General features: G+C 49.7%; 5 protein-coding genes across 5 annotated transcripts; 3 read left to right on the top strand and 2 right to left on the bottom strand.

The window, feature by feature from the left end:
- Positions 1-412: 412 nt before the first annotated feature.
- GGI43DRAFT_414701 (ABC transporter transmembrane region 2-domain-containing protein) lies at positions 413-4,074 on the bottom strand. Its single transcript, XM_083207068.1, has 4 exons — positions 3,157-4,074; positions 2,034-3,089; positions 1,472-1,925; positions 413-1,417 (listed from the first exon to the last, which is right to left on the bottom strand). Exons 1-4 carry the CDS (start codon positions 3,784-3,786, stop codon positions 1,104-1,106), a joined length of 2,454 nt encoding a protein of 817 aa, XP_083057131.1. The 5' UTR covers positions 3,787-4,074; the 3' UTR covers positions 413-1,103.
- Positions 4,075-4,171: 97 nt separating this feature from the next.
- On the bottom strand, positions 4,172-6,240 carry GGI43DRAFT_414699 (uncharacterized protein). The gene is made up of 2 exons (XM_083207067.1): positions 5,152-6,240; positions 4,172-5,084 (listed from the first exon to the last, which is right to left on the bottom strand). The coding sequence occupies exons 1-2, from the start codon at positions 5,903-5,905 to the stop codon at positions 4,390-4,392; spliced, it is 1,449 nt and encodes a 482-aa protein (XP_083057130.1). The 5' UTR covers positions 5,906-6,240; the 3' UTR covers positions 4,172-4,389.
- Positions 6,241-6,653: 413 nt separating this feature from the next.
- GGI43DRAFT_414697 (uncharacterized protein) lies at positions 6,654-8,014 on the top strand. Its single transcript, XM_083207066.1, has one exon. It carries the CDS (start codon positions 7,014-7,016, stop codon positions 7,530-7,532), a length of 519 nt encoding a protein of 172 aa, XP_083057129.1. The 5' UTR covers positions 6,654-7,013; the 3' UTR covers positions 7,533-8,014.
- Positions 8,015-8,706: 692 nt separating this feature from the next.
- Positions 8,707-11,163, top strand: GGI43DRAFT_205387 (HAD-like domain-containing protein). The gene is made up of 4 exons (XM_083200119.1): positions 8,707-8,881; positions 9,191-10,219; positions 10,279-10,428; positions 10,495-11,163. Exons 2-4 carry the CDS (start codon positions 9,203-9,205, stop codon positions 10,804-10,806), a joined length of 1,479 nt encoding a protein of 492 aa, XP_083057128.1. The 5' UTR covers positions 8,707-8,881; positions 9,191-9,202; the 3' UTR covers positions 10,807-11,163.
- A 966-nt stretch (positions 11,164-12,129) lies between these two features.
- GGI43DRAFT_414694 (Sec61beta family-domain-containing protein) lies at positions 12,130-13,460 on the top strand. The gene is made up of 4 exons (XM_083207065.1): positions 12,130-12,298; positions 12,484-12,688; positions 12,767-12,862; positions 12,925-13,460. Exons 1-4 carry the CDS (start codon positions 12,296-12,298, stop codon positions 12,957-12,959), a joined length of 339 nt encoding a protein of 112 aa, XP_083057127.1. The 5' UTR covers positions 12,130-12,295; the 3' UTR covers positions 12,960-13,460.
- The last annotated feature ends 837 nt before the right edge of the window (positions 13,461-14,297 follow it).

Here is a 14,297-nt window from a genome sequence, read left to right as displayed (position 1 = left end):
ATGATGATAAAGCCTAGGAGCGACCCGGAAGATCATCGCAGACGCCAGCGTAATGCAGGGCGAGCGAATCCCACGCGGATGAGATTGGAATTGAGGCTGGCTGAGGAATCATGCATGTAATACCAGCACACATAACACTTACACGTCAACATGAGGCGAGGTAATACTGCTTAGTATATTCACATGATAACCCCCTATATTAATCCATACTGTCATTTCATCTCCTTTGTCTTTTTAGGAGGGTCTCCTCGACTACCGCTATTACTATTGGCACAACGACTGCTTAAAATGACAGCGGGTTCGGTATATTTGAGATTACATATGCAGGGAGACCCGAATAAGAAAGAAGCAAAAAAGCAAAGGCAAGCCCTTATTCAGCTTTCCCACGCCGTTGGGTCGAGCAGCCAATGGTGAGTTCGATCCCACGGAACCATTGAATGCGCTAGTGATGACGGGCTGAAAGTAGAAGCCTATGGGGAGCCGTCACGTCTCAGACGTGCATGCTTGCCAAGTGGCTTTCCCATCATAGTATTGGGAAGAGAGGATTGTGGTGAGGAATTTACTATAGCCCATTATATAATAGTCATTCGTGGCTATTCACCCGTTTACATAACACGACACTAGTTGTATGAGTGATAAAATCCACTCTGCCGGTTAAACCGATTGTTTAATTGGATTATATATAATTCTGGCCAACAAATTGTCGAACGAACTGTACGCACTCCATACCCAAATCCAACATGGCGTATCACCATTTCGCTCGCACCAAGTGTCTCAAATAAGTAGCATTCAATGTCTCAGGATAGCCCCATTCTGAATGAGATGAACACATCTATGGGGGAGCTGAGTCGCGGCTAAATACACATATAACTACTACTATTCCGTAGTAACTTTGCATGCTTCTGTCGTTCAGTTCTAGATGGGTAAGAAGGATAGTACATAAACAGGCGGCGCCAGGTATAAATCAAACAAAAAGGCCAAAAAGACAAACCCCCCTTCGTCCCCACCAATGCAAAATTAACACTTCCAGATCATCCATGCATGTCTCTCCATACAGTAATATCCTCTTCCTCCCTTGCAGAAAAGACGGCTGGTGTGATTTCTTAGGCATCAATAGACTCTTCGCTTGTAACTGGAACCTCGTCGATGCCAATATACGATGGTGCATCGAGTAGATCACCCTTCTCTGTCCACACCGCGTTAAGTTCGTTCTCAATCTCTTCTCGCCTCTTCTTCAGCTCGTCTACTTGCGCAAGACGCTCACGCAGATCCTGTACCTCCTTTTCGACCTGCATCTTTTCGCGCTCGGTTCCGATACGCTCAAACTCCCAGGAGTCGGCATCATCACCAGCGCCGAGTTGCAGATTGTAAGTATGATACTTCTTGAGAGAAGCTCGCGTTGAGATGGTAATCAGGGCTGCATATATCGTTAGCATTCGCCTCCAGTTGTCATCCAGAAGGAATTACTTACTAATACCCCTCTCCTTGCATGTCTCGTACAGCAGACCCTCAACGTCACTTGAAACAGCGCTCGTTCCCTCATCAATGATGGCATATTGTGGCTCGTGGTACAAAAGACGAGCAAACTGCATCCTCTGCTTCTCGCCACCGCTGAGTACGTCCTTCCACTCCTTGCGAGTGTCCCAGCCTCCCTCACGATCGGGGAGGTAGCCAAGGCGGGCCGCTTCAAGGATCTTCTGCAAATCATTCTCAGACTTACGCTTTTCACGCATATCCACGTGGCCATCGGGGTAGATGACTTGATCGCGAAGAGTTCCAGGGCTGAGATATGGTCGCTGGGGCAGGAACATGATGCCATCTTCGCCTATGCTCTTGGGTCGACTGACCAGGCCACGGTAAACGGGCCAAAGGCCAGCCAATATCCTGGAAATGGCAGTCTTTCCAACGCCATTGGGACCAGAGATCTAGATACATAAGAATAACTCGTTAGCTAGGATTCAAAAGAGAAAGGAAAGGAAGGAAAGGAAAGAAGAGGCTATAGAAAGAAGATCTTTGGATCCAGCTACACATACCAAGAGATGCTCGCCCCTTCGAACAATCATAGATAGGGACTCCAACAACTCTTCTCCGCCCTGGGGCCAGAGTCCAGGGGCAACGACTGGCACTTGCTCAAAGCGAACACCATCAAAGCCCTTCTGGATTGTTCCCTGGACGTCGGACGAAGAGTAAAGTTCACTCTGTCCACTTCGGAGGTAGTAAGCATTAGCATGCACCCGGTGAAGCGTGGAGATGAGCGTATAGACTCGGCTGGTATATCCAGCCAATTCGGCAAGGTCCTTGATGGAGTACATCATTCGGCCACCCGCATCAGCCAGCGAGAGCATCAGTCGCTTGTTTGTGATGAAGCTCTTCATGCGGTTTCGCTCTCTGCCACCTTTCTCTCCGCCCTCGGCCATCTCTGCCGCGCCGCCAACTCCTCCCCAGGCCGGCAGGAAGACCGGCAAGGAAGCAAGAAGGTAGCCGTAAGCGCTCCAGCTGTACTTCAGAATAAAGTCTTCCAGGATGTTGTAGCGGATCTTAAGCATATAGATGCCTTCCATCCAGCTCTTTAGTGACTTGTATTCCTTGTTGAGGAACGTCTTCTCCATGTCTGCGCCGCCATAGAACGCTACTTCTTCCGCATTGGCTATCAGGCGGGCATGAAGACTGCGGAAGTCTCCTTCTTTGCGGCCCTCAACTGCTTTCAGCTTGCCGAATGGCGGCGATAGCTTCCGGAGAATGCTTGCAGTTAAGAAGTAGTTGCTCATTAGACCTATCCAAGCCAAAGGTCCCAAGGACCGGTAAAGCTGGAAGCTAAAGACGCAAATGTCTACAAAGGGCTTGCCCAATGATGAATAAAGGTTGGCCGCGGAGGCGCAAAACAGAGTCAAATCTTGTGTGATGAACTGATCAGCTCCTTGCCCAACGCCTCCGTCTAAGTTGGATAGTTTATAGTAGTTTAGATTTTCGTTCAAGTATATGTCGTGGATATATCGAGTAAGTCGGGTTCGGAACGCAATAGATACTTTAGACTCGAGGAATTTGATCATAGCATTGGTATAAGAGGCAAATGTGCCCAGCCCACACCACTAGAATGGAAACATGGGTCAGAAAAATTGCTGCATGCCACCTAAAGACAAGATTTCGCAAACATACCTTTACAATGCCCCAGAGAAACGCTTTACCCTGGCCAGCAACGAGATCTCGAACAAGCTCTCCATCTAAACGAGCTACTACCAGCGACAGGTACGTTCTTAACATCAAGAAGACGCCGTGGCTTAGCAGGAGGCCTGCTTCCTTACTCGACCACCGAGGAATCATGATACTCATAAGACTAAGGAATTGATGCAGAAACGCCAAATTCAAGCCTGGTTTAGTCTGGGCAGAAGGGACTGTCCCATCCCCAAGGCCTGATACTCTTGGAGGATTGAGAAACAGTCGTCTATGCGCCTCAAACGTCAGAGGCTTCGTGGTGTTGATGACGACCTTGGATGTGCCGTCTTTATAGGGGACATATATCGTTCGAGAACCGTCCTTGTTGTGTAGCCACGAATTGGTGCGGACCAGCTTCCGGCCTTGCTCGTGCTCGTGTCGTCGCTTCTTCCACCACCGCCTACTACCCTCTGCGCCGAGGATAATAGACATGACGAGCGAGAGCGTAGCGAGGGTGCGAGTGGTGCGCGACGTAGAGCGCAGCCTCTTCCCCAGGATGCCTGTCCATTTCTCCAAGAATTCGGCCAGCGCATCCTCGGCCGCCGTCCTGCGCAAATTCGACTGTGCCGCCATGATTGCCCGGTATCAGTATCGGTGCGGCTGCTGGACGAGCTCCTCGGACGCTTCAAGCGTCGCAGATCCGGTCTAAACAAGGTCGAAGGTCATCAAGCCCAGCGTCAGCGCGTGTGGACGTTTGTGTTTGCTTAGCAAAAAAAAAGAAGCAGCGCATCAATCGTGGTTGCAACCAAAGCAGCTGCTGGGAAACGCCACCCGCAGTCTGCTTCGTCTAATGGTGGATGGCTGTGGGAGAGGATCGAAGCCGGGATTGGGACATGTGAACCCGCGCCATCCAGATTTCCCGAGGCCCAGCCAAATGGCTTTGCCACGACCAAAAACGGAGCAATGACGGAACCGCCCCAGAGTAGCTACACGTGACTCCACACTAGGATGGGGGCCATTTTCCGGGGAAGCTCTTTTCACATGATTTTCAAATTGATGTTGATACTTCTACCGGTTTTCTAGCATGTGTAAGTACTGGGTAAAACAGATGCTATCGCAAAGTAGATACATAGAAGCTCTATCAAGAAATATCGAGTAGTCGATTGATAAACTAATAAACCAACATGCAACCATGAGTATCTATCAGCTGCATCTCCTTCCACATGCGATCCCCGACTAGGGAAAGCATATACATTTATTCTCAAGTTCGTATCGTAGCTCGTCCAACGATTGCCGGCCGATAACGTTCTTCTTCGTCCTGAGCAGCTCAATAACATCTACATATCTCCGTATATCATCGGGATTCTCGATGAGTCGCTGCTCTACGCCCAACTTTTCGCAGCGGTGGTTTTTATAACCCACCTGTCGCCAAATATCAATGACATATGGGTTAAAGACCATGTCCCAGGTGCTAGTCCACGATATGACAGCTTCGCCACGTTCGGTGTGGTACCCAAAAACGGCCGCATGCCCTACGCCGCCATTCCATAATTCCAGGGTTTGGAGCATGGGCATCGCAAGTGCCGCCACGCCAGCCGCTTGGAGCATGCCGTTAATCTCGTCCGCTTTTCGCTTAGAGTCCAGAAGGTACGATGTTAATGTCAGGGATCGCAAGTTTCTCCAGATCCACTCTGGCTTATACGCCTGGAAAAAATCGCTCGCCTCGACGAGAAACGTTGCTGCGAAATGCTCAAATCCTAGGCTCTTATTCGCCAAAGCCATGCCAATGTAGGGGTTCGGTTTTCGAGCGTGTTTCTCGCTCACCGTGCTCGATAGCGTGGGAACATTTGTCAATGTTTCATCTCGGTCTTCTAAAAAGATAACCTGTTTTACTGACGCAGGCAACGAACCCTTGATAAGATTTACATATCCTAGTAATTTTTCAGAAACATATTAGTCAATAAAGTTATTTAACTTGAATATGATCCAGCAGCATACCTGCATCGACCATGTCCTGAAGTGTATCCAAAGGCTGCTTCCATGGCTCATAGGCGAAATATTCTAAATTTGGCAGTCTGCTGAGTATTTGGTGTAGCGTAAATGAAGTAAATCGTCGACGAGTATGCCTGGGTATAAGAAGCGTTTTTACCAGCTTCAGCCGGGGAAGTTGATTGTCAAATCTGATATGGACGTTTCCACCAAGTGCTCTGGACGCAGCGATTTCAGCATTGGTGGTACTACGATATTCTAGATTCCGCTTAAACGGCATCCGCATATCTAGGCCTTTTGCATGTACTCCTTTGGGGATGTAAGTAGAGTTGCTCGGCGAATGGACGCTCAGCTCTAGAGTTATGCCACGAGCATCTGGCTTAACCACCTTTTCCCAGGAACTGAGTATAGAAAAGAGTCTTCCTATGGTGGCTTCGATCTGGTCATTATATGACGCCGTATCTTCCAGCATTTCCGGCCTTACTGATCCGGTCCTCAGCATAGGATGGTATTTCTCAAGCTCAATGCGAAGCCAGATGTGCTTGACATATGGCCAGCAACGTTTTGGGATCTTGGCGAGGTGGCCAAAGTCCATTTGGTCAAGGGTCAAGCTGCGAAAATTTGCTTTTTCGAATATATTCTTCCACGACTTGCAGACGAGGGCGTAGTTGGTCAATCCATTCTTCTCAAAGCTGCTGTTGGCTAGAGTCTCCAACACTTGGAGTCTCAGCTCCTCCGGGAGCATGCTCCACCTGGATCTCATGATTGTAAAATGATAAAATTTGCAGTTCTAATGATATTAAAAGATGATGAAATAGCCTGAGCTGCTGTGATGGAACTTCGAGTGTAATGTTCGACGGTTACATGGTAGCTGGAGAGGTGAGGATTGCGATGCTGAAAGCCCATTGCGCCCTCACCCCATGGCATGCAGTTAATTTTGATTCGGCAGTTATTACACCGAAAGGATGAGAAAAATAAACAAAAGTGTTGGACTTTTGAGTTTTTGGAGAGTTGTTTTTGAGGGGGCTCTAGGCCTATGACGCCTCCAGATGGAAACTGGGCCAGCTGCCTGGAGGAAAAATCCGAGGTTTGAAAAGCCCCAAAAACGCTTGCGCCAGCCGCGAGCGGCCCCACATTTACAGCTTAAATCGTCTAGATCCGGTCGGCAAGATGCATGTACCAAAGCTTTGTATTGCTTATCAATACACCAAAAGTTGTGATATACAACGGAATAATACTCTATATATCAGTAAACCTTGGATACCGCATCTTTATTCGAAGCCAAGGCGGATCGTGTAATGGAATCCATTTGCGATATATTACTTTTGAGAAACCGTCTGGCCTGATGATTTGCTAAGCAGACGGAGCAGCTGAATCTCTTTTTTCCATATGAAGTCTTGGCTAGTTTTTACATTGGTTTAGCGTGAGCCACCCATATTGCCGAAATTCAAAAAAAGAATAGAGAAATATGGTAAAAAGGAAAGGAGAAGCTGCTAGATTTCTATAATTATCCCATCTTACCCAAGTGGCCATCCAAAACAAGCATATCTGCGAATGAAGCCTCCTCATCGAGCTGATGCTGCCCTACCCTGTAATCCCGCACATATTAGACCGGGTTAGGCTGGTAAGGCGCCTACCTATAATTAGCTTGCAGCTTGGCCAGGAAGCTCAGGTACCTAATCTGCGAGAGCCATCGATAGCCAAATTTGCTATGGAGCGCTCCATAATGCTACTGGGCGCTACTGGGCTAGCAGATGTGACGGAGGGATCCATAGGGCACTAGTTAGGTACCAAGTAGATGAGCGCAGGATCACACATTCTATTCCTCTGTGCAACCGCAGCCAGCGAGCAGCGCAAACAAGGTCGGAACAATGCGCCCGGAGGAACGGGGCGGGTGTCCAGACAGCTCTTTGCGCGAACAGCTGGCCATATGCACGGTCGCAGCACGCACAGCAGCTGCGTGCCCGCCATGTGCCAGCGCCGCTGGGCATGCCAATCAGCGATGCCGTACATATTCCCTACAGGCCCCGTTCTCCGTATTGCGACGGAGTGCTCCATATATGCACACAGGTGTCTGCTCCGTAATCAGGGTCAAATCACAGAGCATCGCCGGGATGCTTGCTGGGAGCCTGCACGACGCCCCATGCACCAATATACGAAGCGAAGCAAGCACTCCTTCACCGAGGCCATTTTTCTCCAACGACAGCTCGCTCAGCGGGTATGCTAGTGCTGCGACTGGCTCGCCGGGGCAAGATGTGAACGATCCAAAGGCTGGGCGCCAACACAACCAATCAAGATGCCCGGATCAGGGCTGTTCACCCGGCACGCACAAGGAGAGGGGAGGTTTTTTTCATCCTGATGCTACCTACCTTTCCCTTTGTCTGCTCTGATTTGTTTGTCGGCAGTGGCCAGTAGGAGCTCGGGAGCCCAGGAGAGCAAGATCTCGACCCACCATCCAACCACGCCATGGGGGGCAGCCTAAAGAGAAGCCATCGACAGGCTTGGCGCAAATGCAGCACCGATGCGAACATGCACGCCGCTGCGGTGTACAAGTGCGAGTTGAGGACCAAGGTGCTCGCTGCGTATTCGGCATCCGCGTCGTAGGTGGCATCTGGCAGCCTGTGCTTTGTAGATAGACTACAGCTATAGCACTGCGTAGGCCAGCGAGTGAGTGGGCGAGCTCTGTAGGGAGAACTGGCTTCGTATCGTCCTCTGGGCTCTCCAGCTGGCACAGCGTCGAGAAGCTGCCCAGCACCCAAGTTTTGCCTTCCATGTGTCGCAGCGTGTGAGCGGGCCGCCTTGCAGAGCGCCGGCCGTAGCCACGCCTCTCCTAAAGAGGAACAGAATGAAGCCCACAATTTGAACGTTGGACGGTAAGATGAGAACTTGGCGGCCGCCATTAGCGGAGATTTGGGACAGGGCGCCACTGTACGGTCGCGACTTTACTGCGCTAACGGCGCTACGGTGTGGATGACACTGATGCGAACACTGTATTTGGCGTAGGTAAGCTGATAAAATACAGTGCCTGGCCACAAGAGCTCAGCAGCGCACACTGTCTACGCTGTTCCCCCTCTAACGCCCGGATACAGCTACATATACAAAGCAGAGTCGCCAGAGCTGTTGGCTAATCTCGACAAGGCCCACCCACACCTTGAACACCCCCCAAAATCTCCCCCAGCCGCCGTCCCTGCACGCCGGACCATCCCCGACCTGGTCCAGCCAAACCATCACGTTTAAAGGCAATCATCTCGCTTGTGCCCTCAGTTTCTTCGGTCTCCGGTACGTCGTTGCCGCTGCGGTCGCCTCGACTCTTCCCCCAACATCCTCCCTCCTGATCGCGAAAAAATCCTGCCATCACGAACCGTCTCCGCGCTGACACCGGTTGTTTGCGGCGACTCACGCTCGTACTGGCAGCGCACTGCCGTTCTGTCTCTGCCCGACTATTGCGTCGTCCTATTTCCTTTTTTCCTGCGTCGACTCCCTAAATCTTTCGTACCCGTCGGGCGCGTCTCAGCTCCTCGCCAACCCCCGGTAATTTTCGTTGGAAAAGGGCATTTCGGAGGAACGAACGGCACGCTGCTGCCAAACGCCCCTTGGGGCTGACATTCTTTTTTTTATATTTTCCATTTTTTATTTTCCCTCTGGTTTTTATCTTTTCTTCTATTTCTTCCTTTCCCTCTTTTGACTGCGTTGAAAGCTTGGAATTGGGAGTTGGCTAGCTTGCCTTGAGTACTCTGAGGTAAGTGCAGATGCATAAGCAGTTGCGCTAAAGCTGCGCAATTTTACATTGCCTCATCCACAATTGTCTACAATGAGCTATTCTATTATCAGGCTGGAGGAGAGGTGTTTGGTTGCTGTGGCGTTTTGTTCATCTGCGATGGCGTCTCATCCCTCGACAACCATGCCCTCTTGCTCTGCCCTGCATTGTTTTTTTTGCGGCCCAACTGAGCTTCGAAGCTGGAAACGGTCTTTCATCTTCAAAGCGCACGGCCACGTCGTGTCTCGATTTATGTTTGATGAAGTAGGCTGACAAACAAACTCAATGCAGTGACGGTTCGCAATGTCCGAAACAGCCGTGGCAACGACCGCGATCGTCGACTTCAAGCAAGACAAAGTTCCGCTTAGTTCCGGCTCGGGGAAAGAAAGAGAAATGCTGTCGCCGGAGGATGGAGAGAGCTCCGATAAGAGCCGGGGACTCCTAAAGGTGCCGTCGCGAGCGTCATCGCAGCAGAGGAACCAATCTTCGCCGACCACGACTGGCTTAAGCGGGGCCACCATCAACGATCCACGCAGCAGCATCGGCAACAGGTCCAGGGAATCCAAGGGCAGCTTTTTGGATAGACAGCGAAACGGAAGCTCCAGTGGCGATGCCGAGCCTGCTCGCACGACCGAGATTTCGCAGCCCAGCTCTCCTTCAGCGAGCGAGCAGAAACGGAAGAGGAAGAAGAGCAGTGGATTCTTGGCATTATTGGGATGCTGCGGCGTGCCTGATTCGGCCAATGCCGTGGGCTCTACTCAAGAGATTCACAAGCTGGATAAGATACCCCAAAGACCATTGACGGCCAAGTCAAGAACGCAGACGCCGCACGATCAGACCCCGACCAAACAAAGCAACGAAAAGCCACCCGTGCCCACAAGCGCCGTCCTGCAGGGCAAGGATGATGCCGTCTCGTCGAGCAGCACCCAAGAACAGACCAAGATGCAGGAACAGGCAGGCCAGGAAACAAAGCATGCCCTGGCCGTTACCGTCGACCCTCCAACTCCTCTTCCGGAACCGAACGAAGAAGTTCGAGAAATCGAAGAGGTTGAGGATGACGTAGAAATGCATGATGTGCCAGTAGCAGAGGAAACCCCAGAGGCGCAGCCAGAGGTGGCACAGCAGGAGGCTCATGATACCGCGATGCCCCCTCCTCCGCCTGGTCCCAGCCCTCTAGTGACTTCAGCACTCGTTCTGACGGAAGGACCCTCAGCACCAGAACCTCAAAAGTGGCTGTTGCCCCCTATTGCTCCCGAGCACAAAGGAAGAAAATGTCTTGTTTTGGATCTGGATGAGACCTTGGTCCACAGTTCGTTTAAGGTTTGTTTTGCCCCTATTGAGATGCAATATCACGAATTTGGCTAACCAAAAGCCTTTAGATCCTTCATCAAGCCGACTTCACAATACCAGTTGAAATTGAAGGCAATTATCATAACGTGTATGTCATCAAGCGACCTGGTGTAGACGAGTTTATGAAGAGAGTTGGAGAACTCTACGAAGTAGTAGTCTTTACGGCATCAGTTTCAAAAGTGAGTGCAGCTTTTCCCAGCCTTTGGCAGAAACAAGATGGACTAACCCGTACGTGCGCAAAATAGTATGGCGATCCTCTCCTAGATCAATTAGATATACACGGCGTTGTTCATCATCGTCTGTTCCGCGAGAGCTGCTACAACCACCAAGGAAATTACGTCAAAGACCTCTCACAAGTTGGTCGAGATTTGAAGGATACAATTATCATCGACAACTCGCCCACCTCATACATATTCCACCCCCAGCATGCTGTTCCCATCAGCAGCTGGTTTTCTGACGCGCACGACAACGAGCTGCTAGACCTTATACCCGTTCTTGAGGACCTCGCTGGCCCCAGTGTTTCTGATGTCAGCCTGGTTCTCGATGTCACTCTCTGAGATACCACATCCAAAATTTTTTCCTTCGGTTTCATTTTTTCTTTTTCCTTTTCAGCAATAAAACAACAACAGCCCGATCTGCAGCATTGCCGTCATAGCGGGAGGCGTTTGGTTGAAATCTCTTCGTTTCCGGGTGTAGATGTACTGTCTAATCTTACATAATCGGCCTCGATCTATGGAACGCAGCTCCTCAGCCTGCGGAAGTTCTTTTTTATTTTGTTTTCCCTCTCCGTCACAAAGACGGAGAAATGAGCGAAGTCGGCTGGGAGTTTGAATTGACCAAGATCTCCAACTGACTCGGCAATCGCATCTTAACGACTCGAAAGAAAAGAAAGACAGAAACGTTCTTAAAAAAAAGGAGGAGGAGGGTCAAATTAGCGTCTTGGGACAAGAAAAAGCCATTCTTTCCTATAGATTAAGGATCATTTTTCGAATCCTCACGGCCTGGGCAACGGGCTCGCATATGCGACAATCCCGTGCGTTGGAGCTTTGGGGATACGTCTCGCACCTCGAGCGTGTTAAAAGACTGTTGGCAATATCTGGGCTGTTCATGCTGTAATTTTCTCTGGCAAGCTGGCACCTTTCTCACCCCCTGTTTTGTTTTTCTTTCTTTCCCTCTTCATCTTTCTACATCATACCTTTTTCATCTCTATCTCTCTCTCTCTCTCTTTCTGTGATTCCCTTTGTGTTTCTTTTCTTTTCTTTTTACTTTTTTTACACTGTTTTTTTGCCTGTCTTGCATTGTTTTTGAACTATACACATACCACGCGGCGAGTCTGCGAAGCAGGTTTTGAAGGGAGGACAGCGAGTGAAGCGGAGTAAAGCTGAGATGGCGGCGAACATGGCTAGCGAAGGTTTTTGGAGGTTGCTTGAGGGGCCTCCGTCATACATAGTCTCCCCCAAATTGTAAAAATACCCCGAGCCTCTATATGGCCTTTGTAATGAATCAATGTGAGATACTCAGAATATATGTTGATAGGAAAGCGTTGCGGTTTATTGGTTGCAAAAACGATAAATTGTTTTAGCTTTTAAGCTTCTTTATACTATTAGTTTCCCTTTTTACTATGAAAGGCCTCCTAATTGTCTCTTCCCGAAGCAAAATACGTGTATTCCCAGTTATGTACTTGATTGATCTGAAATCATGAACATGGCAAAGACGCCCCATCCTATGCACCTGATTGGAATTCAATAAACTACTATGCAATGCGTGCGCTAAAAGTGTGGGTGGTGGGTGCGCGTCCGGTTCTCTGGGGTAGCGGAGAAATGTTCGGCCGCCACTGCTGGATTTCTGTGAATGTGGCCTTAACTCTGGTTCCTTGGGGCCACAATTCCACCAGCCCGTGCTGCGCCAACTCCAACCCTTCTACTGAAGTACATCCCTCCTACTTCGCACTCTGTCAATTCGATTCTAGAGTCCTGCAGCGATTCAAGGTCGATTCTGTCATTCTTGTTCCTTTTCTTCTAATACCCAAAAGCACACTCCTTCATCATGGTACGCGCGCTCTTCTTCCATTGAAATCGAAAATCCACTGGGAAGACGGATTGCGGCGCTGGTGTATCGCGTCACAAGACCGATGAATTATGCGCTTTGCACGAAGTCGACCTTCGCGCTGCGACAATGGATGATCTTGTGAGAACACTTGGTTGCTCATGCTGACATTCGCCTCTTCTGTACAGTCTTCTCGTCCCTCTTCACCCGCCAATGGCCCCGCCGCGGCCAGCGGTTCCAGCATCAGCCGACCTTCCTCTCCCACTCCTCCCGGCGGACCCCGAACTGCCATCCGTCGACGTGCTGCTGCCGATCAGAAGGAGAAGCTTGCCAATGCTAGGCCAAGCAGCACACGGGCCGCTGGCGCCGGCGGCTCCAGCAGCACCATGCTGAGTACGTCCTCCAAGCTTTGCCATATGAGCTCTTGCATGATATTTGGAAGCTTTATGTTGCTAACGTGAACAATTACAGGACTCTACACTGACGAGTCTCCCGGACTGAAGGTTGACCCCGTCGTTGTTCTTGTTCTGTCTCTGGTTTTCATCTTCAGCGTTGTTGCTCTGCACAGTGAGTTATTACCCACAATGGTTGATAGCGCAGTATCTGTTTTTGCTAACTTGTCCATAAAGTCATTGCCAAGATCAGCCGCAAGTTCTCGAGCTAAACGACTTTCTTTTATGAGAAATTGAAGTGAGGTGGAAAGAGAGGGAGAGATAAGAATGGTATACTATTTTGGGGGAAAACGGTTCCAAGAACGGCGCAGGTTTCTATGAATACCATATCTAGCTGATACGAGGCTGATCTGATGCGGAGGAAAAGGCTTTCTCAAGTGGATGTATGGATTCGGCAGATCCATTCTGCCACCCTAATCACCATGGAGTCTGAGCGACCATGATATTTTTTTGTATTATATGAGCAATAAGGTTATTCCAATTTTCGTTTTGCGTTTTTTTTTTCTACCAAAGTCTACGTTGTTCTTTATTTTTGTAATCACGAGAGAGCTTGCCTTGGGTGCCAGGAGCTTGATAAGTGAACCCCGGTCCAGCTGGAATATGCTCTTTGGGGGATATAGGATTGTTCCCAAATAGGAATCCTCGAAGCGCAGCTATCTCACTGGTTATTCAACACATCTTCTACTTCTATCCAAGCTCCCTTTTCAGGTCTGGCTAGTGGATATCCCGCCCGGAACTTATTCCGATCTGTGGCTGCGTATTGCTCGAATATTTCCACAATGGTAAATGGGTCGAGGTACTGCTGCATGAAATAAAGTATCCAGTAGGCTGTGTGCCATTAAGAGGATCTGCGCCTACCTACCTACTTGGAGCGTCTGTATTTATAGCAACACAACCGAACATGTGAAAAAGCAAGCAAGCACTTAGATGAACACAAGAAATCGTGTCTGCGGAAGTTCCCATTATGCTACAATGTCTAGTAGTGGGAGTTTCCATATCACGCGCTGGCGAATTATTAATGGGCGGCGAGAAATGACGGCTCTGTAATCAGCCAGGGCTTGTTAATCACCGCCACCAGCTCTGGCCATCACTGAAATGCTAGTGGGCAGCTGGAGCTAGCCGTCTCCAGCACTGACGCAGATACGGCTCACTGAGAGGCTAGAGCGCTCCAGCTATCACACAGCCATACGCGAATTGAAATACAGGGGTGTGTGTGCTAGGACTCGATGATATCAATTGCTCGCGAGCTCCAGCAAATGTTGAGGCCTCTCATGAGCGCCACACGTCATCGCCCAAGCGCCGAAACCAGGTTAAGTCGAAGCCGCAACCTCGTTTCTGTGTTTGTGTTGCCATTGAATTCTTGCGACTTTGGACAGGCAAACGAGAGATCGCGATCGATTATCAGCCGCGTCAACCATGCCTCTGTACATCTGCAGGTGACACTCACATAATTCGCCCCGAGCTTGCACCTTCGACCAAGCGTTGTTCGGGCTCTCTCGTCCACACTCTACTCTTTCCAACTGCCATCTATCTGAGTAGAGGATAATTCA

Source organism: Trichoderma evansii (genome assembly GCF_050947405.1).
Source record: "Trichoderma evansii strain SZMC 28006 chromosome Unknown GGI43scaffold_23, whole genome shotgun sequence".
NCBI lineage: Eukaryota > Fungi > Ascomycota > Sordariomycetes > Hypocreales > Hypocreaceae > Trichoderma > Trichoderma evansii.
This window is presented reverse-complemented; position numbering and strand designations above follow the sequence as displayed.